This window comes from Calliopsis andreniformis, chromosome 5 (assembly GCF_051401765.1).
Source record: "Calliopsis andreniformis isolate RMS-2024a chromosome 5, iyCalAndr_principal, whole genome shotgun sequence".
In the NCBI taxonomy this organism is placed as follows: domain Eukaryota; kingdom Metazoa; phylum Arthropoda; class Insecta; order Hymenoptera; family Andrenidae; genus Calliopsis; species Calliopsis andreniformis.
In genome coordinates, this window is record NC_135066.1 from 3,516,766 (window position 1) to 3,544,383 (window position 27,618).

Sequence of the window (27,618 nt, forward strand, 5' to 3'; positions counted from 1 at the left end):
ATGGCATACGCGAAATTTCTACTTATCGCATGTTTACCGGCTATCTCCCTTCAGGGAATCTATGGCCACGGGATGATGCTGGATCCCGTAAGTCGAAGCAGTGCCTGGAGAAAAGGATTCCCTACCGAGCCGAATTACAATGACAACGAGCTCTTCTGCGGAGGACTTGGCGTAAGAATTTTTGTTAAACACTTTCTAAAAAGAAAAGAAAAATAAAAGTCAGTGCAAAGAATTGAATTCGGGACAAGAAAAGGCAACTTTTTGGTACCAGCTTTAACAGCAGAGTGTACCCTGTGGGAATGCAACTTGCAGTACAGCGAAGCAAGGAAGGAAATAATTCAGAGAATTGCATTTCATTTCTCGGATTACACATCCAAAATTTATTTGAATTCTTAGTAACAACAGTGGCATGAAATGCTTAATAATTAGAGCTATTCGTAGGAAAATTCTACTCTAATTCTTAATCATCGTCACAGATTCAGTGGGATCAAAACGGCGGGAAGTGCGGTGAATGTGGTGACAATTACGCCCTCCCACGTCCTCGGCCCAACGAGAATGGTGGCACTTATGGAACTGGTATAATTGTGAAAAGGTAAATGCTCTCAGCTGGATCTTCGAGTTCTCTTTGAAGATTTATGATCATAAGACAATCGAACCACCTGCTTATTTCAGGTACCAGCCAGGCGAGACAATTACCGTGACGGTGAAGCTGTCTGCCAATCATTTGGGAACCTTCTCGTTCCAACTCTGCCCACTGGAGCATCCTCATGACCTTGAAACAGAGGACTGCTTCAATCGCCATCCTCTTGAACTGACGAATGGCTCCGATTCCTTAAAAGTGGAACGCGAACAGATGAACTTCGATGTGTCACTTCAATTGCCGAAAGATGTCACCTGCGAACATTGTGTGCTGCGATGGAATTATCGCTGCGGAAATAACTGGGGCACCTGTGACGACGGCACTTCCAGTTTGGGCTGTGGACCCCAGGAGACCTTCAGGAACTGTGCCGACGTCTCCATTCTTTCGTAAATGAACTTTTCAATCGATGCTCGGACTTTGCTGTGTCATGAGAAGAATAGACTTTTTAGTGCATCAGTCTTGAAGAGAGTAGGAAGTACCTACTGTGTTATTTCACTGAAGCATCCCTGGCCTTTAAGATCCTATTAGCTTCAGTCGAAAGGGCGTTATAGATATGTTAATCGAATAGAATTTTTTTATACATGGAATCTCAGGAGAACTCGCGACAAGTGACTCGACTTTGATTAGGCAGAATCCTCTTAGATGGGACTAGAAAGTGTGAAGAATATGATTATTATTTAACAAAAAGGTTTAGTACGATTTACTTAAACCTAAACATTGTTCCTCTGTTGCCTTGTTATACGTCGGCATATGAATTCTTGAATGAAGAATTTAGAAGGAATCACGAACAGAGAGTTGGCGCGAACGACTGGCTAGCAGCTGTTCCTACGTCGTTAAATAAATTGCGCGTAATTCGGCAGTCGTAATTGCGTCATTAACGGCGGCCCCGCGCGAAACGTAAATTCGCGTGCAACGGTAATTGCAACGAGTCCTGCCAGCGGTAAATTCAACCCTTGTGCAATTACCGTATCGTTGCATTTCGATGCAATCTTCCCGATGATCCATATTCCGCTTGAGCGTGATAGTTGCTAGTCTGAAACGCAGCATTCATATCTGAAAAAAATGCTTCCTAGGTATGGAGTCTTATCTTGAAAAAGCAACAAGGAGACGAGCAAAACCAAGAATGTTATCGAGAACTTCCATTTGCGGATATTAATAATTGTTGATTGCATATAAAAGTAAAAAAAATCGTATATTCTAACAGTGATTTTTTCAATTTTGAATTTGAATTTCAAAAACCACTTGCATCGTATTGGTGGACTGTTCAGTTAGGTTTTCGTTATCTATAGTTGAATTTAAAAAAAAGAAAAAAAAACTGCTGGACTAAATTGAACAGAACTGAGTATTAATAAACCTCGATTGTCTGCGTTTTGAATATCTCTATTCATTGTTCAGCCCACGCAGCAACGTGTAATAAATAATGCAAGGGGAGACAAAACAACCGGCTGATAATGTACGATAACACGACTTGCAAATTAACGGGAAGCGTGCACATGCAGATTGCTTGGCACGCTTTCATCGAATCTCAACCTCTCAGTTCCACGTACGCTCTTAACGTAACACTTTGCTCCCATTCTTCCTTCATCCCTTTTACCATGGCACATAGAAGTAATTACGAAATCTTTCATAATGAACACTCATCTACCACCTCCACTTTGATTAATGCCGCCGTCGAATTTTTCGTGGCCTATAGAAACATGAAAGACTGCAACGATTACCAAACAACAGGCCGATGAGAAAGCCTCGAGTAATTAGCATTCAGTGGCATCCCTGGCGAACAATAATCACGTTCATTGTGATGCCAGTGGCAGTCCAAACGCGGCGATCCTCGAAACCGATAGTCCCTCTGGAAAATCCGAAAGGTGTACCGGTGACTAACACCTCGTTTCTTCGGCGAAGTTAGAGATCCTCGTCCAGGATACGTGACTGTTGAACCCCACCTTAGAACAAGTACAGAAAGAAAATCAAACAAGAGACACTCAAGACGTCGAATGCATTGGAATGAAAGATTCTAACGTAGAAACGAAAACGATTCCCTGGCGTTGGAGATTTCTATACCATCCTGCTTAACCACTACATGACATAAGATATGAGCATAGAGAAGCGTGGAGATCATTACGAACCTGGAGCCACGTGTCTGCGATCGTCGACTAAAGCCCACTCGCTTTTCCCCCGTGAAAGATTTCTCCTCCCAAACTCCCAACTCGAGGCCGTCCTCGACCGTTTGTCTACCGGGTGACTCATTCTCGAGGGAACTCTGCTCTGTAATCCTGTTTCGAAGACCGAACGCCTTCGGCATCTCATTTCGAACAGGACCCAAGACACGGTGACTTTGTTTGTGACTTCGCGAAAGCATCTCGAGGCGTATCGTTACCCTGACCCACTAAGGCTTTCTCCGGGAGTTTTGTATGCGTACCGTAACCACGATGAATTGAAAATTTGTAGAGGAAGGCATTAAAGCTTTGACAAAATTTCTTGGAGGAAGAGGAAATTTTATGTCAGAGGAGGGATGTTTATTTCTCAACACCCTGTAAAGATTTGGAGTGCTTCCGGTTGGAAATACCCTGAACTCGATGACGACTACTGATTTCGTCATCTGTACCATTCTGACCACAGGATCTTTGTTTCACGAGGATCTACCTGGGTTAGCTGTTAATCTACGTCAGAATCAAGGACGAAGCGATCATGGGAGGAATTTCTCTTCGGGTGAAGGCGAAACAGGATTAAAGAGCAAATTTGACACGGAATAGGAACAGGAAAAATTTAGTCTTGCAACTTTGTTTTTCTTAGGCGATTGTCGAACCATTCTGCCTGGTAATTGCATGCACCGAGAAAGTAGAGCGTTTCCCTATCAGTTAATTAGCCATCGTAGAACGAATTCATTTGCAACTATTTGTCGATCCTCTGGAAATGCAGAAACGTCTCTGCTACTATGACATGGGATTAGAGCCAATGAATTTCACATCGACCAGAGTTATTACACTATGCAATTCTTTAGCTCGAGTGATTGTGTGCTAATTGATTTAGTAAGAAAGTTTCCAAGAGTAGAATTTATAAACTTTTTTTGCAACTCTGCAAGATGATATTGTTCTATGTTTTGTAAAGAGAAATTGCACCAAAGACAATTCCCGTGGCGACGTGCTCGCACGACATGCAACATTTAACTCAGCCTTGGCGATCGATAATGCATAGAATGAACGAGCGCATCGAAAATACGCGACAACGAACTCTATACTTTCGATTTCACCGCTTTCGCTAGGGTTACGTCTCACTAGACTAATACCAATCATAAAATTACAATCAGCTCTCCTACCTAATCCAGACCCAAACACAAATCTTAAAAAGAGAATTTCAGCAACGACTACAAACCCTAAAATTAAAAAAAAAAGATGTTGTAGAAATGTCCCTAAGAATAAGTAGGAAGAAAGCGCAAAGAAAGGAAGGCGCGAAAGAGCAGCAAAGTGTGTGGTCGAGGAGCGGGGTTTCCCCAGCAGAGGACGCAGCGAGTCCATCGAGTCCAGGGCGGCGTTGTTTAGCTGCAGCAAGGTGAGCGTGGAGAATTCTCCGGCTGGCCGGAGAGGAGGAATGAAAGGCAACCGAGGCAGGAACGGCAGCCAAGGAGGAGGTAGGTCCCGCTCACCGGTGCACTTCACCTCCGGCCTCAGCACGGACCGCGACCGTACTCAGTGAACCGAGTGAACCGTTCGTTCGACGTTTTGTGCCCTCGGTCCAGTTCGAGGCAAGTGTTTACCCCGCGACGTTTCGTCCTGGAGGATCCTCTGACCGAGTGCCGCGCTTCGAGGAGGCCGCAGATATCCAGAAAAACGCGTTTGTTCTGCTCGAGTGGTTAGTTTCTCTGTGCGACAGAGTTCCAGCGCGAGACTGGTGTTCCGAGCGTGTTTACGAAGAACGGTGCAGAAGAATGCGGTAGGATGCGTATCCAGGAAAGATGCATCCTGTCCGCGGTCGCAGGACTCTGGCTCCTAGGCGGGGTCGCCATCCTGTCCTCGGCCCTTGACGTCGACACAGTGACGAGGACCACCATCGACGGTGAGCGATTTTCTCTATTGTTTTCTCGAACGCGATTTCTACTTGCCGCCAAGTTTCTTGTCTCTTTGGAGATCCTTGGTTCTTGTACAATTTATAGAGATTCGAGTCGCTTGGAGAGACTTGTTATTGAGTGTACTACATTCTTGATGAACGCGAAGTAAATAATGGGGCACTGCTTGTAACTGGTTTTGGGAGTGATTAGTTTGGAAGGTACACTTTGCAGCACAGTGTCGAGAGATTTTTTTTACTTATTGGCAGAGTGTTTTTTACTTATTGTTTGTCTCCCAGAGGCTCGGGTATTTTTAGAATTTTTATGCCGCTTAGTGAAACTTTTCCTCAGCAAAATCTACATAAATATACACAACCGTTTATAAGTATTTGGGCAATGATGGAATCAGAATAAAATACCTTGAATATTTTTACATTTTTAGTGATTTTTCTAGTCTACAAGTTATGATGATACTCCATTCATAGCGACTCTCATTCAAAATGAACGTTTTAATCAGATATCACCAAATGATCCCAATAATTATGGAGGCTAATATATTCCCTTGTATGAAAATCTTGCTCAGTAATCGCTCTTAACCTTGTCCTCTAACTAATTTAGAGCCTTCGGTCCCCTAATTCGCGACTCCTTGCGCAAACTATTAACACTATGGTAACTTCCAACGCAAATTAGACAGAGAAGCGTCGGCGAGAGTCCAGCGATCATCAAGTCGGTAACGGTATCCCGCGCAAAAGTGGTGAAAAATTCTGTCACGTCCTCGTTTGCCTTCTGATGTCATCCACTAGAAATAAAATCGGTAAAAGAAAAGGCGGGACAGTGGAGGTTCTAGTTAACACTCCCGCGAAATCGTCTCTTCCGCGGGGCAAGCTAAGACAGCTTTTCCCCGAGTCCTCGGAGAGATTTTTCCAAAAGAGGAGAGACAGATTTCGCCGGCGATGGAGGACGATCGCTCGGAGCGTCCGCGAGAAATCTCGACGTGTCCAGTCGCCCACTAACACGAATATCAAGCTGGTTCGCAGCTGTCAATAGAAATCGCGCGACATCTCGACCTTGCATCCGGCACTTCCCCCGAAATCGGGGATCTCCGTTTTTCTTAATGTAAATTAGTGAATCAGTAATGATTCATTGGTAGAAATGAGCAGAATGCTTAAAAGATTGCAGCGCTGAAGGCAATCGTGCTGGAAAAGTCTTTACTAAGTAGTTTGTTTTCAACTAATGTAATCGCAGAATCCAGAGCATTAATCGCTTCGCAACTACGGAGGAAATATCTCGAGACACTATATTATTTGTACGACGCCACGGGCGTGGTATCTCGCGAGAATGTTTTTCTATATTTACACATGAATATCTAAATATAATATCGAGATTACTAAAAAGTATCTCATGACCACAAACAGTTTCGATTACAAATGGAAAAAGCTTCATTTCAATTCGAAGGGATTGTATCGCGATCATAGCCTATCATGATGTATCTCTAAAAGGATATCACGCAAAAACAACAATATATGTAAAAAGAACTCTTCTCTTTATAATTGTGATGTTATATTATATTATATTAATATCTGACTTATCCTGAAATTACAACAAAGGCGTGTGAGACACCTCGTTCGCGGCATCATACAAACGAATTTTTGTCACGGGATATCTCCTTCATGGTAGCGTAGCGGTTCAGAGAGCATTGCGCTTCCATTAAGATTTATCCCTTCAAGTCTGCAAAAGTGGGGAGACAAAACCAACTGCTTCGATATAATTTCCTACAGATGCAAGTCAGATCTGTTCAGAAAAGCACGATGAAGAACCCGTCGCACTTCTTGAGTGCGACGTCAGTAATAACGTTTCTTCCGTAAAAGTCGGCTGCAGAAGCAAAAACGCAAGGCTGCACCGTGTCAACTGCGTGGAAAGTTCTTGGTAACGATTACTTTCCACGAGGGAAGATTCCACAGGGGAAATCGAGACCGCAAAACGGCCCTTTTCATGCGTTTCTTGCCGCCATTGAAACACTCTCCGCCGATTCATACGTTCCACGAAATTTCTGACTCCTACCTAGCTCTACCTCCAGTGAAGGAAAACCGATGGTCGACAGAGTTATCTCTACGCTTCCTGTTGCTCAATATCCTGGTCCATTCTTCGTCGGAGCGAAAACCCGAGTCGCGGAACGGAGTACCATTCTATTTTCGTATGACTCGAAACAATGAGAAATGAAGAGAGGAATCCTTCATCTGTTACTAATCTCTGGCGTCTAAATATTTTTGCTGGCTTCAGAAGTAGCTCCAAAAGGAAGCAGATATTTTTTCTAACTTCAAAAATGGCTCCAAAGGGATCTGAATTCTCTGCTAAAAGAGAGCAAGCAGGCAATAATGGCAGTGTTAAGATAGAGTGGCGTGATTCGAAACGACGTGCAATAAAATCGATTCTGCGGTCGCACGTGTCCCTCGTGGCCGTTTTGCGCCTTGATCGGGAAGGTAAACAGTCTGGGAGAAGCCGTATTGTAAGAGGGAGGTGCGTGGGGCACGTTAACGGTAGCGTTGGATCCAGTTGGCGAACTGGTCGACACGCATTTACTCCTATGAACGGCCTTGGGAAAAAATAAAGAAACCAGCAGCCTGGTGACGTCTGAGAAGAACGTCTCTTAGACATGCATCTCCAATCAGTAATAATATTGACTTTGGGCGGTCATTTTATTTGAACGAATTCTAAAAAGAATATAAAGAACTGCTTATGAGAGTTCAACAGACTGTATTATAAGCTTTTATTCATTGCTGAACGCAGACAGATTACTCTATATCACGAATGGGCTGGGAACCCCTTAGTGCGTTAGCTTCTCGAATTATCGTGTCTTCGATCTCTATTCGGGGCAGCTGTCACGCAAGTTAGCCTCATATTTGATTCAAGTATTCCCTGCACGAAAAGGTAGAATGTTTTATCAATAACGCAACACGATGACTAACAGGGCCAGTGTTTGAGGTCGGACATTCTGGAAACTTCGAATTCTCCATACGCGACAGAATTATTGACAATTATTATCTATAGCAAAAATTATTCTGCATACAGATTCATCTTCATCGTCACAGTATATCATTTATTCTCGAAGATGCTCCAATTGGTGCATGAGATACACTCCCTTCTCACATTGATCGAGTATAATGGAAGTGGAAGTCGACGTCTTTCTTCGAAATCTCCTTCTACTTTTATTTCGACCGGTTCGACGGATCTACCTGAGCTGATCTGAATGGAATTTCGTGCGCCCACCTTTCTCCTCGAGACCTCTTTTTTCTTCGACCTTTTCTTCTCCCGCCAAGTTTGTCCTTTTTATGTCTGAGATCGCGCGACGCCTGTGATTATTAACAGAACAATGAAACAAAAATCGCGCGAGATGTAGGTCGCTTCATTGAATTTAAGAATAGCAGTCGTATGCGTGTTTACTGGAGTCATTTTCTGGAGCGACGCGACGTTGAGGGTGCATATAAATTGACTTATCTTAAGGGACCACTTCTTTAGAAGTAGTATACTAAAGTTACTGTATTCTAACTTCAAAGTAATACAGTGATAAGCTGAACAGAGAGGAATATTGTAAAGGGACCATTAAGCCAGAAGCGTCTTCTGATATTAGTTAAAATTTTCTGAGCTATTGAAATGTGTCAGTGTTTATGTGATGCAGCAGAAGTGAAGTGTCGATCATTGCTTCATCAGGTAGCCATAAAGATGGTGAAATACGAACAAATTTACGTAATATTCTAGGAGAGACAGAGCTATTTTGAATTAATTCCACGCTTACATCGAGGTAGAAGCTATTTTATAAAGTTCATTTACAACGCGTGTCTAAGAAGTGCAGAGTAGCTAATACCATCAACACCGATCCTAGAATAATTAGCGATGCTTTGACTAATTAGAATGAAAGAAGCAGTACTGTTTGATATTCTACGATCGTTATCACCACCTCAGCTCGCTTCCTAATATCAGAATGAAGCTGCGCAGTGTCCCAATTAAAGAGAAAGAAGCGGAAACGCTCGCATCTGGCCAGAATCGTGGCAGTTGGCCTGGTAAAGCGAGAAACATTTTTAATTGCATCCAAGGTAATTGCAGAAAACACGTCCTTCGGTTCGCTTGGAAAGGCTCGTTCGAATCCTCTCGCACTAGGACGCACATTGCACCACTTCGAAGCCAATTCATCTAGCAGATACGCGTCTCCTGCTCCTAATTAAATAACTATCACGTCTTTGCGATACCATATAATCTTTTTTAATTTGCGTAACCTGGACGACTTTCTATTTCGTCGTGCCCAGCTCCCACGTAGGAATTGTTTTTCTCTAAGTATTCACACGTGCAGAATCATATTTCTTCCTTCAACAGTCACTTAGCTCGATTGCTGTCTAGCACCATTTTCGGTGATTTTCCTCAGTAGAATCGATTGCAATTACAGTGACAGGCGAGATACTTGAAACAGGATGCTGTGCAATTTCCTCAGCCATCGCGTGCTTTCAGAAGAGATTTCAGTGAAATTTTGCGCAAACGGAGCGCCAGGCAATACGTTTCTAGTTTTCTGAGCGCGGTTGACACAGTCGCAATAATTCTTCCCACGAAATAATCTGGATTGCTGCTGCCAACAGGGGAAAGGAACATACCTGGTCAAGTGGGCATAAGTGTTTATGTAACGGGTGATCTAAAGGAACGCGCCATTACTGATGCTTTCTGTAGCAATTCGAAGCAACGTGAATGCTGGAAATCTTGCAATCCTGGTGTCATTACCGATTCGATTAGGATTAATTATCCGCTTGAGAAGGAGTTAAGATCGTATCGCGAGCATGTTCCACCAAGGATCGTGGACTACGAAGACCCCTGTAGTTGTCGATGTAACCAGGTTAACGGTACTATAAATATGCGAGTGAACGTATTGCGTCCTTTATATTCTCGACGCGAGCATAGTCCTCGCGATATCTTTGTTGCGACTATCACATAATAGTATCCTTCGACTATGTACATGACCAGTTCAGTGCTCTATAAACAGTCATCAATACAAGACATGCAGCAACTGAGCGCAGCTTGGTAATTTATACTTTCTATGACATTCCATATGAGTCTCCATTAAATTTCCTCTTGTCTTCTCAAGGACTGCTGGTCATTCTCCCTCTGGAATCAGAACAGAATTACATGACTGGTTCGTGGAAGTTTCAAATATGGTCCAAACGAGGATACTCAACGCGGGAAAACAAGGCTAATCGTTCTTCATCTTAATTACAGTAATTAAATCTCATTCTCCAGGCTTCTCACTTCATTGTTCTTCACCTGACAATCGTGACTTTCACTTAATGGCCACTGGTCGCTCGTGCTCCACAGGAGACATCAATTAAGTTATCGGTACTGGGTGCTCCATTTGCCAAAAGCAGTGTCTTCCAACTAGATCACGAGACTTTTTCTCCATCGGCTCTCTGACGATTCTTTCAACGATAAAACGAAGAAAGATCTGAGCATACAGAGGAAAAAACCACTTTAATAATTTCTTAGAGTTTATAAACCCTCTAAAGTTTCTTCATATCAGAAGCTTGTCTTAGATGTTGACGATACTACCGTTAGTCGACAGTCGATTTCTTTCTCCATTTAAGTGCGTTGGTTCATCCAAGTACACCCAGTATACTGTTACTTAAGTCTGCCGCACGCGAGATCATGTATTACATGCTTCTCGCGTAGAGCTGGAAGATGAACGTAGAAGAGAGGGCAGAGAACTCTTCGACGCTTCGAAGTGGCTGCCTGTCTTGCCTTCGAGCTGGCCTATTCCGTCACGTGCACGTACACGTTCTGTGCCGATGTCTGTTGCGCGTCTTTCTGTTTCTTAAGACCATCGTTACAGATATTATCCAATACAGAGTGAAACTATTGATCCATACTTGCAATACAAGCACATCTGCTTATGTAATTCCAATTACAAGAAACAGTAAAAACACTTTCCTAACGGAATCGTCGATAGACCAGTATCAGAGACTTCAACGCCCGCATAGAAGCAATTGTTCATGTTTAAATTGCTTTGCAATCTCTGTTCGAACACCTTCGTTGCTTTTTATGGAACTTCCGCGATAGAAACCGAAGCATAAAGTAGGAATAATGTCAGTGTACGTCAAGCTTCGTTAGTATATAAGAAGAAGGTTTTAATCAGAATATTCTGAGCCCTCTCAAAGAGAGTTGAATGCCCGCGCGAGAGGGATCCCTAGCGCGGCGTTGAAATCACCGAGTTCCAGAGCCGCGATCGTATTAGGAGACACCTGCACTAGATTCTATTATTCCACCTTTGCGGCCTACCCATCGCGTTAACAGGAAGGGCGGGGCATCTGTATAGAGCAGAGTGAAAGGACAATACCATGAAATTCCATTCGCAGTGCTAAAAACGCCTCTTTCCTTGGAGATTGGGAAGCTTAGATCTCCGCTGAATTGATTCGAACACGAAAACAGGAAAAGTGTGTAATTATATAGATATACATTTCGCGAGTCGCTTTCGAGTCAATACCGTGAAAAAATAAGCGTATTTATTAAATCGAAGCACGCGAAATAACTGATGAATCGGTTGATTCGTGGAGGAGTGATTTTTCGGAGAAACGAACGAGATGGTTCTGGAGAAATTTAGAAATTTCGCGTTGCTTTGATCGCATTAATTCCGCTTGCTTTCTACGTTCGTACGTTGGACGAAAGAAAAAACGTACTTAGAGTAATATGAGCTTATTGTGCGAGTACAGTGACCGAATGCCAGTTAGGTACTTTCTTTTCAATATAATTATCGACTTTTTATAATTTTTTAATTTATTATGCACTCTGGACACCCTTGACCTAATTTCAATCCTTTTTTGCACAAGGTGGGGAATGACATTTGTTCTCAGGTGAATCCTGACAGAAGATTTTAATGACTCACCTCATGAGTAGTGAATCAGCTCTGGAATAATTGGAAAGGTGATGCAGTTATTCCCAAGAATTACTTCGTTAATGAGAAACTGTAGCTAGACTTCAATTTATAACACCAAAGCGTTTTAGAATGAAGTCTGACTATGAGAGAAACAGTTATCTACTTGTGAACAGGGGTTTCGAAGTTGTTTCTCAAGTCGAATCGCACGTGATTCATTCATTCGAGACGTACGCTGGTAGAAGTCTTCCTTGAATAAAATATCTCGTTTGTCCCGTGCGAATATGTGCGAAGAATGATTCTTTGTTTCGTCTAGTTGAATCGCGTGGAAGGATGCTATGTAATAGAACCCCTATTACGCATTCTGCGATGGCACCGCGCTGTCTCCTGCATGTAAACAGTCTGAGGTTCTCTTACACAAAATATGAACTAGAAAACGTCAATTGGGAATTAACCTCTCCTTAATATTTTATAAAACCTGTATCATTAGCAACTCAAGCAAATAGACCAGAAGAAATATTCAAGCGTAACTGTATTAAATGACTCCTTCAATGTCCCCTCAATGATGAGTTCTCGTCATGCAGCAACACGACGACAACCAAATGGCACTTTGCCCGATTACCTACAAATCCAACGATTCGTAAAGAGCACGCGTGTACCTACATAAGATGCGATGACGATTCGATTTGCTTCTCGCATTCTGGTATCGCGAGTCCACCGGAAACCGTTAGCTTGCTCGACCATCAAGGAAGAAGAAAGAGAACGGAGACAATGGATGCGATTGAACGCAACTCGCAAATCGCTCGCGAGTTCTTTCGAAAGCCTGAGATACTGGAAACAGGCGTATACAATGAAGGATGCGCTGCGGAAACTGTTTCACTTGAATTCATTTGTGTAAAAGGTATTGAAGATAAGAGAATTCTTTTGAAATTAGAAAACTGAAGTGTTCTATCATATTTCTAGCTAGTAGATTTCCTAAAAAGTGTGTGTATCTGAATGGCGATGAAATGTGTGAACTCGAGTCTGACCCAGATGTAACACACACCTTGGACTGGAAAAATATCTCAGTAATACCATGAGAAATCTCGGATAATTGTGAATAATAAATGCAAGAGTCCTTCAAGAAATATCTAGGGAGCATACATAGTATTACCAGCGAGGAGTTACAGTGTTCTAGAATTCAAGCCTTCTAAACCACGCGATATGCAATTGGTTCTAGTGCAGCGTAAGTTTATTTCGGTGTAACGTAGCACGGCTGACCGAACGAGGAATTCCTCCTCGAGGCGTAGCTCTCACATTTAAAATGCCACCGTTCCGACCCCTCACTTTTCATCCTTCCTCGCAACACCGCGTTACACTTCGCGCGGTCCTCTCCCCTTTGCGAAACACAGTTCAGAAACTAAAAGTAGGCATCATTTTTCTCGTATTCCCGGCTGGACAGGTTCTCTGAATTTTACAAGGAGTCGTTGCCACAGACTGTCCAAGTCAAAAATTCAAGCAAACCTACGAGCTCTCAAATGGCCACTAAATTGTAATCTGCAGTACTTAAGAAGTAATAAAATAACTTCGTCGTGTCGATAAAATGTTCTTTAATCAACAAGAAAATTAGCTAGCTTAGTTTTTATCCTCGCTCTTACTCAACAGTCGTAATATTATACAATCTATTAACGACCTCTGCAAATATACATTCGACAATTGAAAACGAAGCTGTCGTAAAAAACTCGTACAGTGGTGCAATCGTCAGTTCGCTTTTACTAGAAAAAAGAATCGTTTTTCCCGCGGTGAAAATCCACAATTTAGTGGACGAGGTCGGTGAAGCGTGGAAACGATTAATCGCGCGGCGGCGGTCAACTGGAGCACGAAATCGAACGCTAGCATAGGAATCGTGAGCCGTTCACTGTGGAGGGTTCATCGAGGATTGATCTTTTTTGCAGATGTGTAGTAAAGAGGTCGACGATCTTACGCTCACTAACAGTGTATCTTCTTTAATCATTGGTTGTGATTGCGTCTAGCAAGGCATGAAGATCGACGAACCCTGTTTCCATCTTTTTTAAATTCAATTATATTTATGTACTGTTAAGTCTTTGAGTCTGAGAAATCTGCAGTAAATTATAAGCAAAAAGATATGATCAGAGGTATTAGAAGTCGGTTGACGAAGCCTGACGGGTTAGCAAGTGAAATGTGACGTACTAATGCATCGTGTGTAGCAAGTAGTGCATGCAATTCTGTGCTCTTCGAAACACTTGCCATTCCACTTGTAAGTGACAGACACGCGTTTTCTCATGGTCTCCATGCATTGAATTTTCTACTTCAGGAATATTTATTCGCATTAAAATCACTTTTTTTCTTTACTTTGTAAAAGTCTATAATGTGGGAGGAATTTACATAAGGTAGCTAAATAGTACTTCTACCCAGTTTTGAGTTTTACTCGTATTCTTGTATCTATGATACTATTTTGTGATATGGAAAATAACGTTTTAGTCGTGGTTCGCTATGGAAGGTTTCTTTAACGACTCATCGATGGTTCGTGGCGCTGACCAACGAAACGTGATGTATGAAACAAAATAATGATCGTGCAGCGAGTAGCAAGTAGGATAAAATACCGTATGGCCAAAGGCACGCTTGGTGACCGACCATTTTAACCTCCCCCTTTTCTTCGCCTTCTGGCTACTCCATCCAGTTTTGTTCCCCTTTTCTTAACACTTAAGTACTTTGTTTCATCCAGACATTACTAAATAATAGCTTCAAGTTTTCACCGATATCTACCTCTGAAGATCAGTGCAATCTTGAAACTTCTTCTTTCTATTCTTCTCTTTTAAGTTCAAGACTGTCTGAGGGAGAAGAATTCCTTTCCAATGCTGCATCTGATTCTCAGGGAAGAGAAACAGTAATCTGTTCCAAGAAAGGAGTCGATTACCCTGCAGTAAGATCTTTCAGGGTGCAAAGAGTTAAATTCCGTTTAATCTGATGAGAATCGTGATTATCGAAGCCTCGCTGCGCAACTCTACTCTCTGTGTTTACGTCGCTGCAGTCCTGACCCTGCACGAGTCGTTCTACCGAGAAGTAGGGTTCAAGGTCTCTGGGAGTAACGACAGAAGCTGCATCGAGAGTTTCTGCTCGTCGGGTTATGACCAGGGATATTAGAAGCGCAGTCGAGAAAATTGTACCCTCTGCTTGGAGCAAAATAAATGGATTCAAGCTACGGAATTCTTGAAAAGGATCAACGACCTATTACAATAAAAAACAAGCAAGCGTGAAATTCCATAAAAATGCAATAATAATTAAAGCCTCGAGGTGTTGCTTTCCTCTGCAAAAACTCGCAGCTCACCCTTTTACTCTTCTCCTCGCTGAAGAAGCGACAAATATGGTCACGTAAGTTCGTAGAATGGCTCGTTAATTACATCAACCTTTCCTCCGCGAAGCGCCAAGTTGGATTGCGTCAGAGAGCAGCGTACGAAGCAGAAAATACGCGTAAGTTGATGCTCAAGGCTTTGCTCGATTTTGAGGCGGTCGAACGCGCTTTCCTTGGCGGGTTCACGAGCACTCGGGACTTCCGGTGACGAGGAAACCAAGTGGAGATCCTTTTAACGCGCCATGAGCAATTCCGCGTTCCACGAGCAGCTTTCTTGGCCTCTTTGGAAACGACACTGACCACTTCCTTAGAAAACGAATCCATCGATGGGGATTTAGGTTCTGCGCGGAGAAGAAAGCAGAAAAGAGAAGAAACACAGAATAGGTCACGCTAACCAAACGCTGCAAGAGATACACCGTAACTTTCAAGCCGCAAACGACTGAGTGCAATATACATCGGCTATCGTTGCACTAGACGACCTTCGACACTGAGGATCCTTTTCGCTTGGATAAACTGAATTAAAAAAACGGAATAGGTTTCACTATTTATACATCAAGCAATATTATTAATTCAAAAGCATTACTTAAAGATATTTATCTACAATTATTAGGAATTTCGAAAACACATGAAGAGGATCCAAGTTTCTACGCTTTCTTGTGATTAAACGTTTTACCAAGAATGATTTTTACACCTCTAGGTCATCGCCCACAGATCCTCGTACTCTTTCGCAACGCCAGCAGCCCAGCTTTTTAATTTACCTATGCGCAGGCTGCATCGTTTAAAAGGAATTACGAGGTACGAAAGGGGCCGGATTCCTTTTCGGGCCAGCGTCGATACATATGCATGCGGCGAGTGGAAAAGGAGATCGTCACCTACTTACACGCAAAATCGTTACACGGTGCCTTCGAACGGCCTACCACGTCAGGTGGATCCTGATGACGAGCATTGGCCTCGTGTGAACCGGTCGCACCGTTACGGTTCCCCATTCATGCCGTAATAAAAGTCACGGTCGTCCTCGACTTTCGATCGAGCCTGGTCGATCAGGATTCCTGCTACAACAAAAACCAGGGCCATCGAAATTCATCTGCGGAAGAAATCAATTCCAGAATGAAGGAGCTAAGTTTCCGTTAAAAGGACCATCAAATCAGCGATTGAAAGCGTTTATTTATACTTTTTACCATAGCTGAAGAGATCAGAATAAATATTTTTTGTTCCGAGATCAAAGCTCAATTTTTCTTCAGTAATTAGTGGTACATGTCTTAGTTGAGTGTTCAAATGGCGCTCAGCGATCCACGACACCATCAATAAAATCTTTCGCCGCGCAAACGACCTGGAACAACTCGTGCAGGGAGACACAGGCGACCGATCGCAAAAACTCGAACAACCAGCGGTAAATCGCGAAAGAAACAGCCGATGGGAACGTGGATCTGTCCGATCCACGACCAGGCCAGGTCGTTTGACGTAACAGTACGAGCGCGTTTTCATCGGGCAGCCCCGGATGGAAAGTTTCTGGTTGGTCGCAGTATCGCGCGCGAATCTTCGCTTGCGAAACGTCCGCGAAACAGGGATCCTCGGTGAAACAGCCAATCGAGTCGTCTCGATGTCGGACGCCTGTCCGACTGGTAACACTGGGCAAGATAAATGCATTGGCGAACAATCGTGGGGATATTGGAACCAGAGGTTCTTCGGGAATGTAAAAATAAATATTGTCAAGGATATCCGTGGAAAAAGAAAAATATGCGAAGGGAAATTGATAAAGAAATAGATGCAAAACGAAGCTAAATTTGTTGACCAAAAAATGGGGAAACTGCGAAGCTAATTGAACTCAATGTTATTAATTTATGTATATCTAGTCTTTATTTGCTGTGATCTTGTGACTTATTAATAACAACGAACTTATGCAACAGAATAATCATGTTTCTGTCATTAAAAATACGACTGAGAGAAAATGAGAGAGTAATTCCGAGAATTCATGGCAGAGGAAATACTGTACTCAGGAGTTATTTATTAGAAAGACAAATTCGATCCAAAAGTGAGTAATTAGCCAGGGATTCGTCGGTGTGGCGTGCCACAGGGTAATCAGAGTTGCAGCCGTGATCACAGGCCCTCTAATTGCAACTCGTTAGACGATAACCGATAGAACGTTAACGAGATCGATTCTATCAGGCGCTCAAGTTCAGGGGCCAAATAGTGTACATACGATTGCTTTACCGTTACGTGAGTCTCTTCCGGTGACACTACTTCGCTATTACGATAGTGGAAGTAATTAAGAAATACCGTCTCTGAGGAATCGCTTTCCCACTTTCTTTTGCGTATCTCATTGTAACTTCGTTGCTCTCTGAACCGTGGTTAACAAGTGTTCCATTTCCTGAAAATTAATAAATCAACTAACAAATTGATTTCTTTCGCTTCTTTAATGCAACATTATTTCTTTCTACATTTTTAGTTACTGACACTACCGAGGTACCAGGTGTCCAACCACTTCGACCAGAAGTAAAGAACGACACGATCGAGCGGAAGTCGAAGGAGCTGGACTCCAAGGCCACGATAGAGCCCAAGAAGAAGCCAGTGGACTTCAAAATCAAATCCGATCAGAAGTATCAGAAATCCTTCAAAGATGATGACACTAAGCGAGATGACCCCACGACAACAAAGTCGAACGATGAAACCACTTTAAAACCGACGGAGGCCACGGGAATCACGATTCCTTTACTCTTCCGCGGTGAACCTATTGTGTCTGTGGTGAACACGTCGATGTTGAGTGGATCTTCGTCGAACAGCGATTCCTCGACAACCTTAGAGCCAGCTAGTAGTACAGAGGCAGCACGTGTCACGGAGGAAACCACTGGCAGAGGCAGAGCGTTAAACATCTCTGCACCGGAGCCAACCAACTCTTTGCACTCCAATATCACTGACCTCAGCGATGTCAGCATGGACGACGATGATAAGGAAGTTGAAGGTAATTGATTTTTCGAAGTTGATAGAATTATGCTTAAATAAAAATTATTCAAGTAGTACTATCCTATTTTAGCTTTCCTGATCTTGAAGCTCTTCTGAGAATACTAATACCACGAAATTTCATTCATTGTAGGTGGAGAATATGTTGCGCCTCATAATGAGACCTCCATGAACATTTCCTCGTCCCTACTGCCAACCGTGATGATGTGCACGGAAGGAAATCGAACGTATACCCTAGGCGAGAAGATTATCAAGGGCTGCGATGAGAAGTGCGTTTGTGGAGCAGATGGCATGGCAGTGGACTGCAAGCCTCTTTGCTCTTCGCCATATGTGAGGGCTAACAGAGGGCTCGAAGACCCTCTGTGTCAGGAAAAAATAGTTACCGAGGAACCCTGTTGCGCTATTTTGGTCTGTGCTGCTGACTCAGGTGAATATACTCTTTAATTTTGGAAACGCTAGGATACGAGATTTAGAGGGAACCAGGGTTTTACCAGAATATTGGTCTGTTGTTTAGCGCCTGAACCCGAAGAAACTTGCGTTTTTGGGAACAAAACCATAATGAGGGGCCAGCGTGTCGAGGATGGTTGCACCAGAGTTTGCGTCTGCGAAGCAGGTGGCAATCTAAAGTGTCAACCGAGGTGTCCTCCTAATGAAACCACTTCAGCGACGAATCAGCACGATCGTTGTGTCGTTCTCACCGATCCAAGGTAGTAGAACTTCCACTGGTTTCAGATTGCCTTAATATTCATTTATGTTCATTCAAGATATATTATTCCCCTTTCAGAGATTCTTGTTGCACGATCACTCTATGCGATGTCACCCTGGGCGACCATGAGATCAGGCCAGAGATTTCGGCAGATTTGACCGTCAATCTCACTGACGTGAAGGTTCTGAATTCGACAGCGATTAAGCTAAAACTGTCAGCAAAGAATCCTCAGGATGTCACTGTGGAGATTTCTGATAAGAATCACGTTTGGAGACAGCAGAAGCCTGACAAAGGTACGACAAGAATATCATTGATACCTAAAGAGGTCTAAGTCTTTATTATAGAGAGACCTCTTTATAAGGAAGTCTATCTTCACTGAAAATATTTTTCAAAACGAAATTTCCTATCCACTATTTCATTTCAGAGGGTATCATATCAAACCTAGAGCCAGCACACACATATTATGTGCGAGTGACAGAAGGAAGTCGAAACGGTCCCGCGCTGCAAGTTGTCCTTCCAGCGGAAGTGATCAAAACGAACATCTCCGATAAAATGGGCGACAAGGGTTCTTGCAGCCACAGGGGGAAGGTATACAAAGTAGGAGCAGAATGGTACGACGAGTGCATCTCGTTCTGCATGTGCGCCGAAGGTGGAAAAGCAGAATGCATCACGATAGAGTGCCCTACGGACTTTGGTCTCGACGTCTTGGATCCCCATTGCCTGGACTGGGAAACTGTGCCGCCGAATTTCTCCCCGAAACCTCCACATTGCTGTCCCCAGGTAGAATGTACTTCCTACGTTGAACAGTAACTAACTATCCTATTCATTTCGACACTAGCGAGTGTTGAGTATTATGAAATAGCAGTCTAACAATCGTTCACGCTCGCAGGAAGTACGCTGCAGGAATAATGGATCCTGCAATTACGAGGGAAGGACGTATGACAACTGGAGCGAATTGCCCTCGAACGTGACCGGATGCGAGAAACGATGCTACTGCGAGATGGGAAAAGTGTCCTGTCAGGCAGCCTGTCCACCAGTTCCTGCTTTGCCACCTGCAACCTTACCTTGTCCCTCTTATCAGGCAGCGCTGACGCATCTACCTGGAGATGATTGCTGCATGCAGTGGGGCTGCAACAGTCAAGCTTCGAATGGGCCAGGTAAATTGGAGTTGCACAGAGAACATAGGATAGGAGGACCTTAGAATCACCTGAGGCACTCTGTTTTGTAATTTTCCTTTTTTAGGAGGAAATATACAGGGTGCTTAAAGTTATAGAAATGTTGTTTAAGTTTCTTCCACGGATAATTTCAGTTTATAGTCAAATATTATTTGAACAGAATGATTCTATTTGCGTGAAACACCCTGTATATTCCTGCTCAGTTCTGCAGAAAGTAGATCCTTGTCAAATCGGTATCTAGATCGTGAATGTTTGATTCTCTGGTGGCGGTGGCTCTGACGAACCAAATTCAAGGCTGTCGTTGATATTACTGGGATTCTTTTTAAGCAACTGCAAAGAGATTGCTGTAGTTGTTAAAAGGTGACGGTTTCTGCCACGCGGACCTGACTGGGCTTCCCCAGTATCAATGTAAAGTGTACATATACCCTTATTTCGCACTCTTCCCTAGCGCACCGTTTCACCCAACGCAATCATCGATCGTCGTGGACCAGGACACGCTGAACCACTGTATAAATTACCCTCAAACGAAATTCCCTTTTCCTCGTACCATTATCAGCCGAGAAGGTTGAAGAACGAACCACAGAAGTATCCCCCGCCGTAGAACACACTTTGCCTCTATCGCGAGCCAGCTCGCACCGATCGAAAGTGGAAGAATGCATGCTTTGTACGACCACGCTTGTACATACTTGGACCTGCCGCTGTAAATATGCATGGACGATGGACTGGCCGTCGACTTCTGTGACAATGGACTTTGCTTATTGCAGGAACGAACGCGACGCCCGCGTTCCTCGGCCCCACGGCCTCAGACACGCTCGATCGGCAGCCGATCGGGCACAGACCGACTAACGACTCGGAATCGGCCAGCCAGCAGCCGGACCGTGGAACTCCCTCCCGAGAAGACTCGAAAGACGCTCGCGAGCCCGACACCACCACCCACGGCTTTTTCCATTACCCCATGGACCCTGGGCACCCTACGATACCCTACAATGGACCATATAGCCCCGATTACAAGCCCACGCACCCCAGCGTGGAGGACGTCTTCCACTTGCCCCCTCACACGGAAAAGCCACCGCCCCCCAAGGAAAAGGCCAAGTCGAAGGCTGATGCTAAGAAGCCAGTCGAGCCTCACTCGAAACCGCACAAAGACGACTACTTCCCTGGCCCGCTGGCCCCAGACAGGTTCCCTGACAAAAATCTACCAGTACTTGTGCACTCGAATGACAACCAACACCTACCGGGTCCCGTGAACCCTAATAAGCTACCATCGCCGCAGAAACCTATTCCCACTGATCAGCCACAGTTCATCCCCCTGAATCCTCACCAGGACGTCGGGCCAGGGTTCGCGTTCGCGCCCACGAATGGTCAGAATATTCCTCAGGGTAGCTTCCACCCTCAGTTCGACAACGCTGGGCCACTGTACCATGGCGCTATTCTGGGCCACGATAATGTCGATCCCAACGTGATCGTGCCTGTGAACCCAAAAAAGAAAACGCCCCCGAGTGAAGCGTTCGATATTGAGAAAGGCAAGCCTCCTATGGGATTGCCTGGCCGACCCAAGCAGGGACAGAGGAATCCAGAGCAGGAGATCCTTCCCGAGGAGCTGTACCATCTCATCAACCTGCAGCATCCAGGCTTGGTTCAGTTGGACCATGGACCGCCCCAGGGTCATCCTGGCCTGTACGATATTCATCAGCAGATCTCGGGACAGAAGCACACTGCTGTGAATCAGATCCAGTCGGGCTACTTAGGTGGGTCAGGCGCGAAGAAGCCTGCGAAGCCGCACGTTTACGCGCAAAAGAGCGAAAACGGGCAGATCACCTATCACATTCACACGCCAGACATACCGAACACGCCCCAGCAGATCGAGGAACTCTTAGCACATATCAATCAGCACGATCCCAATCCCGGACCATTCCAACACTATCCTGGACAGCCAGCCATACCTCATAACGTGGCCAGTGACCCGCAGCTCACTATGCCGCTACACATTGACGATCACATATCGCATTCAGGACCCACGCACTTGAACCACCCGTTCGCAGCACAAACGCCCAACCAGTCAGGTTCGTCCCTGATCACCCAGGTTTACTTTGCCCGTGGAATGGCAAAGGCGATGCTAGAGGAGATATAGACGCTTCTGCTGCCACAGCCCTTTTTCGAGAGACGCTTTTGTGAGCTTTGATAGAGTTTGTTGATGGAGGAAGATGGATAGAGTGAGCCACAAAAGTGTCGCTTTGGAACCTGAAGAGGAGTTTAGAGTTTTATGTTTAGAGTCTAGTTTAGTGTCTATCGCTCCTAGGGACTTTGGCAGAGTCACTAGAGAGGACAAGGAAAATGCTCCTGATTGTCTCTAAAATTATTTAAGATTGTAAGGGTTGGATGTTAATGCGTTTTTATTCGATTTAGGCATGGACCACAACCTGCCATCGGGCTTCCCTCTGCCTGGGACCATTCCTGGATTCCCAGTCGCTTCTTCCGCTGACGAAGTCACTGTGCAGATCCTCGAGGCCCTTGATGAGAGCACTGTTCGTCTCGTCTTCACTGTGCCACAGGTCTTGGTTGGGCTACATGGACGCGTCGAGCTGCGATACACCAATGACAAAACGTACTTTAGATTATTTTACTTTTGTCTCGCAGTTAGAGAACCATCTGAACACTTTTTATCTTCTTATACAGAAACTATGACGTGTCCACCTGGAAAGCTCAGGTCTTCGCGCCCCCGAATGATTTGATCGCGACTCCTCAACTGGAGTTTGAATTGAGAGACCTGAAGCCCTCGACGGAATACAAGGTGAAGATCACCGTGAAGCTGAAGGATCTAGCTAATAGTCCCACTAGCAAAATCTACAGTGTTCGTACTTTGGAGAAGAGGGCCGAAGTGACTACCCTACCACCTCAAATACCGATCGACGCTGAGCTTCAAGTGACTGAGACGAATTCCACTTGGATTAACGTGATGTGGAAGAAGTTTACTGAATATGAGCTACAGTTCATTGATGGCGTTCAATTGAGGTACAAGGAGCAGGATGGCAAGGTTTATTCTGGGACACCGTTGATCCATAGGGCAGTCAGGAATTATGTGATAGAGAACTTGAGGCCTTCGACCATCTACGAAGTGGGCATCTTCTTTGTTCCTTTCCCAGGACAATTGACAGAGCTCGTCAGTGAAAAGACGGTGAGAATTATAGATAGTTCCCTCTGGTAAAATAAAGAATTAATAGTTAAAAAGTAAACTCCAGGAAATATTCTAAACTACTTTGCGAGGAAATTTGAATACTTTGATTAATATGACTGCGTTGCTTTTCCAGATACAAGTGACCACAGCAATGGAACCAGACCCATATTCCTTTGACGTGAAGGTAGAGATCAAGACGATCAAGTCAACAGATGTGGAAGTGACGTGGAGTGGAGTGCCTTATCCTGAAGACAAATACGTGAACATTTATAGAGCAATTTATCAGAGCGATAGCGGCAAGGAAGATACAAGCACATTCAAAATTGCCAAGAGAGATTCTCATCCTAAGACTGTAATCAGCGACCTGAAACCAGGCACTAGGTATCGCCTGTGGCTTGAGATTTATTTGACGAATGGAAGAATAAAGAAGAGCAATGTGCAGGACTTTGTTACCAAACCGGGTGTCCTACTTCCTGCCACAGTGTCTCAGCAAGGTAGGAGACATAATGAAGAGTATAACAGGAATAATGGTCATTAGGAGAAATTGTAACTATAGATTGTGACTAATAATTTCGATTTCCAGCGGGAAAACTCGCATCCTTGCCCCTTCACGAGGGCGATTATTATGGCCCCCTAGTTGTGGTGGCCATTGTCGCGTCCCTCGCTATCTTGTCCACTCTAATCCTTTTGATGATGTTGATGAAGAGACGGACCAGCAGTAAAGCTGATATATCTCCTCGTAAAACTACATCAGCGTACGACAATCCCTCCTACAAGGTAGAATTACAACAAGAGACTATGGGTAATTCACTCTCATTGTATTAATACGATAGATCATCCAATTCTGTAATTACTTCCTGCCTAAGCAAACTCTTCGTGTTAGAACTTCTTGGAATTCTCGTTGCTCTATCGTTCGTACAATCTTCTATGAATTTTGTGGCAAAACGGAGTATTTTGTTTCCTTTCAGACTTGTGAAGATGCAGTAACGATAACGAATGGGAGGAATAAGAACACGGAGCACGAGATGGCTACCATTAATAGCAATGTCAAGGAGACCGCCTGAAATTTTGTAATTTATTCATTTGTATTTATTCGTGAGAGTAATTTGTAACGCTCGTGCCACAGAGTGCCTACAAATGTTAAAGGGTATTCTTATATCATATAGGGTGTTCCATTTTAATGTATAAATGCACTGGTTTGAAAAACTACATTGAATTGAAAGGTTTTTCGTAACTTTGTAACCAGTTAAGAAACTTTGTATTAGAACTTGGAAATGTTTTGGTACTTCCTGTAGAAACAATACCACGTGCCATTAGAAATAATGCAAATGGTCTTCAAATGACTTTGATATTTCCTATTAGCAATTTCCATTTGTAGATTCCATTGCTCACCCTCCAAGAGTTCTACCTAATGTTTCATAATCATCATTTTTCAATTTAATGCATGTATTGAGAATGCACCTACATACGTATACACTAAAACTGAACACCCTATATCTTGAATTCATAATAGCAATAAAATTGTAATTTGTCGGAAGAAGTATTTTAACAATGTCAGTGGAATTGCGTTTTGTATTTAAAACTTGTACATAGCGCCGTCATGCAATACTAATAATCGCGATAGATGATAAGTTAACGACGTACATGCGTTATCGGTTCCACATATCTGTTTCATGTATTTAACGTTAAGTTGTGAGTAAATCTATTGAGCCTTTGCTCAGCTGCAATTTTGTACAGTTCACATTTATATATTATTAGAGGTTTATACGTTAATTAATAAGATGTATTATGTCGTACTTCATCATTTAAACATAGATAACATGAAACTTATTTTTAAGGAAAGGAGTATTTTATTTATTTTCTATCTGTCCAATACAATGTCCATACAAAACAAGTAAATGAATACGTAATTGAGTACAAACAAGTAAAATAAAGTCATTTATGGAATATTAAAGTTTTCTATATGAAAAATAATTTTAAAAGATACACAGATCTTGATAATGACGAATATTAATCCTATGAAAGTATTTAAGAACTTAAAAATACTTCTGTAATTCAGTTTCCAATTCAAGAGGCTCAGTAGCCGGAGAGTGTCTGGAAACAACTTTGCCTTCTTTGTTGATAATGAATTTGGTGAAGTTCCATTTAATGCTGTCGGTCACGAACCCACTTGCCTGACTCTTTAACCATTTCCACAAAGGATGAGCACCTTCTCCATTAACATCGATTTTTTCAAAGACATCAAAGGTAACATTGTATTTCTTAATAAAATCTAAAATTTGCTCGGAGGTGCCTGGTTCCTGACCACCAAACTGATTAGAAGGAAATGCAAGAATTCTTAGACCATTCTTCTCACTGTACTTTTCGTACAATTGTACTAATTCTCTATAGTTAACATCTGTCAGTCCACAATTGCTAGCAACATTTACTATTATGCAAACATGTCCACGATATTTATTCAATGGTACATCCACTCCATGTATGTCTTTAGCATGGAAGTCATAGATGGATGTTGCTGAATTCCAATTTTTCTCCTGGTCAAAAGGTGCTGAAGTTGTTGCAGAGCACTGATCTTGTTTATTGTCTTCACAATTTTGTGCTATGGCTCCTGAACAGAGCAAGATCGCCAATGCTACTAATTCTGTAAAAGCAAAAAAGATACAAGAAATTATTTTCCATTTCAATGAAACTAGAAGGCCGTCGTTTCTCGGCAAAGCCGGTTCTGCGTTAACATGATAGGACAAAAGTTGACCTTGAAGGCTACTTGAGTATTTATCAGTATATTAATTATCAGTAAAAATACTAAAATCATATCAAGAAACTGAGAGGAAAAATAATATTCTACAATATTCAATCATAATTGAAAGACTTCTGTAAATAATATAGAGTAGTTACACTTACCCTTCATCTTGATCAAATCTTAAACCGCCGAAGGTAAAATACCGCAAAAACGTATAAAAATTGCAAAATTACCTAAAACGACAAAACAATTGTAATAAACGAGATATATTAACGTGTTACAATTCAACTAATCGTAAGTAAAAAGAAATTACTGGAAACTTCGCGCCTTCGTTCGATGATCACCACCGACTAGTTCGACCCGTCGATCGCAAATGCGTCGATCTTTCCTTTGTCCGCAATTTTTAACATACTCGAAACACATTGACCTCTGTCCAGTCACGTCCTTCAGTTACAAAAATAGAAATAATTGATTAGCGAATTATTTATTTGAAATCTAAGAATGCAGAATAAAAATACCGTATCCATAACTTATGCAATGATATCTAGCAACAGGATTGTTTATTTATTGTTGCAAAATGTCTTAAAGATTTGTTGGCGCAATAACACTAGAAGTAGTTTATTCATCGAGTAACTTAGGATCTCAGCATGCCAAAGAGATAGAAAATGACACTAATTCATTATGTCATAATTTTGAATGGAAATATTGCGTACTTATTAGGAAAAAAATAATTTCTATAAATTTATGAAGAAGTGACGCCTATGAGTCTATGAATTTTCAGCAGCGACGCCTATGGGTCCCCGCGTGTTAACCCTTAAAATGGTAGTTCATAGGTGTCGCCGCAAGAGGGTAATAGAGTTACAGCGTCAGGATCGTAGTGTATGGATCTAATGCCCCTTTATATTAAATTTCAAAACAGTTCCAAAGTATTTAATTAATAATGTTATTAGAAAAAACCTTTTAGAATCGTCTAGAGATATGATAAGAGTCGTCAATTTTATAAGTACATATATAAGCTAATGATGGGATAAGTAAATAAAAAGTTATTTTTAATAAATTTAATATTGAAATTCACTTACTTAGTGCAGTTTGAGACTGCAAAAGTATTAAAGATCCTTCAACCTTTATCATATAACGATTTCAAGCACCAGAATTGTTTATTTACTGTGATAATACATTATGAATAATTAACTTGTCGAGTAACCTATACGACCCAAAGTAATTTGTAAATTTATATTTCTGATTACAATCTAAGGGACCATAATATTTATCAAGCCATCAGAACACACTGTAAAATACAATCGAGTGAAAAAACTGTTTATTTATCAGAAGAAAAATCAATTAAACAAATAGGTGATTAAAACATACGCACTAAAACCCTTAGCCATCTAGCGGCGATTCATGAACTAAAGAATAGTATTCCTCGAAATCAACATTTAGCACCATCTAGTGGCTGCTGTAACTAACTCTCTAAGGTACTAGTGGTACCATCTAGCGGTGGCACTTGTAAATTATTCATGGACAGTAGTAGTTACGCCATCTAGCGGGCATTTCATTTTGATAGTTTTCACCCGCGCCCCTCTCGCCATAGGTCTAACACGTCAATTATGATTTAGAAAAATCGTGTTTTTGCAATTATTATGCATTGTTTTCGCTCGAAAATTTTATATAATGAAATACTATGCTTCCCTAAGTCTCCTGAATACTTGGATTGTGAATAAATTAATACATAATCACGATTTATCATTATTTGTTTAATATGCGTTTAAAAGGGTTTTCAGCATTATATAAACAATTATGATGTCTGGATATCATTATGGAATAAATTCCAGAGTCCCTACAACAATTCAATTTTCTTAAATTGCCAGTAAATTAATAAATACACCATTTTTTCGATCTGTATATATTTTAAATGGAGCTTTAGTTCATAGG

The 27,618-nt window shown here is 42.5% G+C and overlaps 4 protein-coding genes across 5 annotated transcripts; 3 read left to right on the top strand and 1 right to left on the bottom strand.

Moving 5' to 3' along the window:
• LOC143179082 (uncharacterized) lies at positions 1-1,847 on the top strand. The gene is made up of 3 exons (XM_076378104.1): positions 1-171; positions 477-592; positions 673-1,847. Exons 1-3 carry the CDS (start codon positions 1-3, stop codon positions 1,028-1,030), a joined length of 645 nt encoding a protein of 214 aa, XP_076234219.1. The 3' UTR covers positions 1,031-1,847.
• Positions 1,848-4,569: 2,722 nt separating this feature from the next.
• Positions 4,570-24,776, top strand: LOC143179899 (putative epidermal cell surface receptor). Of its 2 annotated transcripts, none has more exons than XM_076379326.1 (13): positions 4,570-4,690; positions 17,379-17,891; positions 18,024-18,317; positions 18,405-18,597; positions 18,675-18,889; positions 19,021-19,376; positions 19,486-19,753; positions 20,536-21,519; positions 22,178-22,376; positions 22,448-22,946; positions 23,080-23,440; positions 23,530-23,748; positions 23,915-24,776. In XM_076379326.1, exons 1-13 carry the CDS (start codon positions 4,573-4,575, stop codon positions 23,920-23,922), a joined length of 4,227 nt encoding a protein of 1,408 aa, XP_076235441.1. In that variant the 5' UTR covers positions 4,570-4,572; the 3' UTR covers positions 23,923-24,776. The 2 variants fall into 2 exon arrangements, with proteins under 2 accessions (XP_076235441.1, XP_076235440.1); XM_076379325.1 differs by having other exon boundaries at positions 23,530-23,723.
• On the top strand, positions 21,525-22,019 carry LOC143178952 (uncharacterized; the record flags this gene model as incomplete). Its single annotated transcript, XM_076377899.1, has 1 exon — positions 21,525-22,019. A coding segment is annotated over one exon (378 nt), but the record flags the coding sequence as incomplete, so codon positions are not given.
• LOC143179900 (uncharacterized) lies at positions 24,774-26,956 on the bottom strand. The gene is made up of 4 exons (XM_076379327.1): positions 26,766-26,956; positions 26,000-26,130; positions 25,848-25,919; positions 24,774-25,587 (listed from the first exon to the last, which is right to left on the bottom strand). Exons 3-4 carry the CDS (start codon positions 25,852-25,854, stop codon positions 24,983-24,985), a joined length of 612 nt encoding a protein of 203 aa, XP_076235442.1. The 5' UTR covers positions 25,855-25,919; positions 26,000-26,130; positions 26,766-26,956; the 3' UTR covers positions 24,774-24,982.
• Positions 26,957-27,618: the final 662 nt, after the last annotated feature.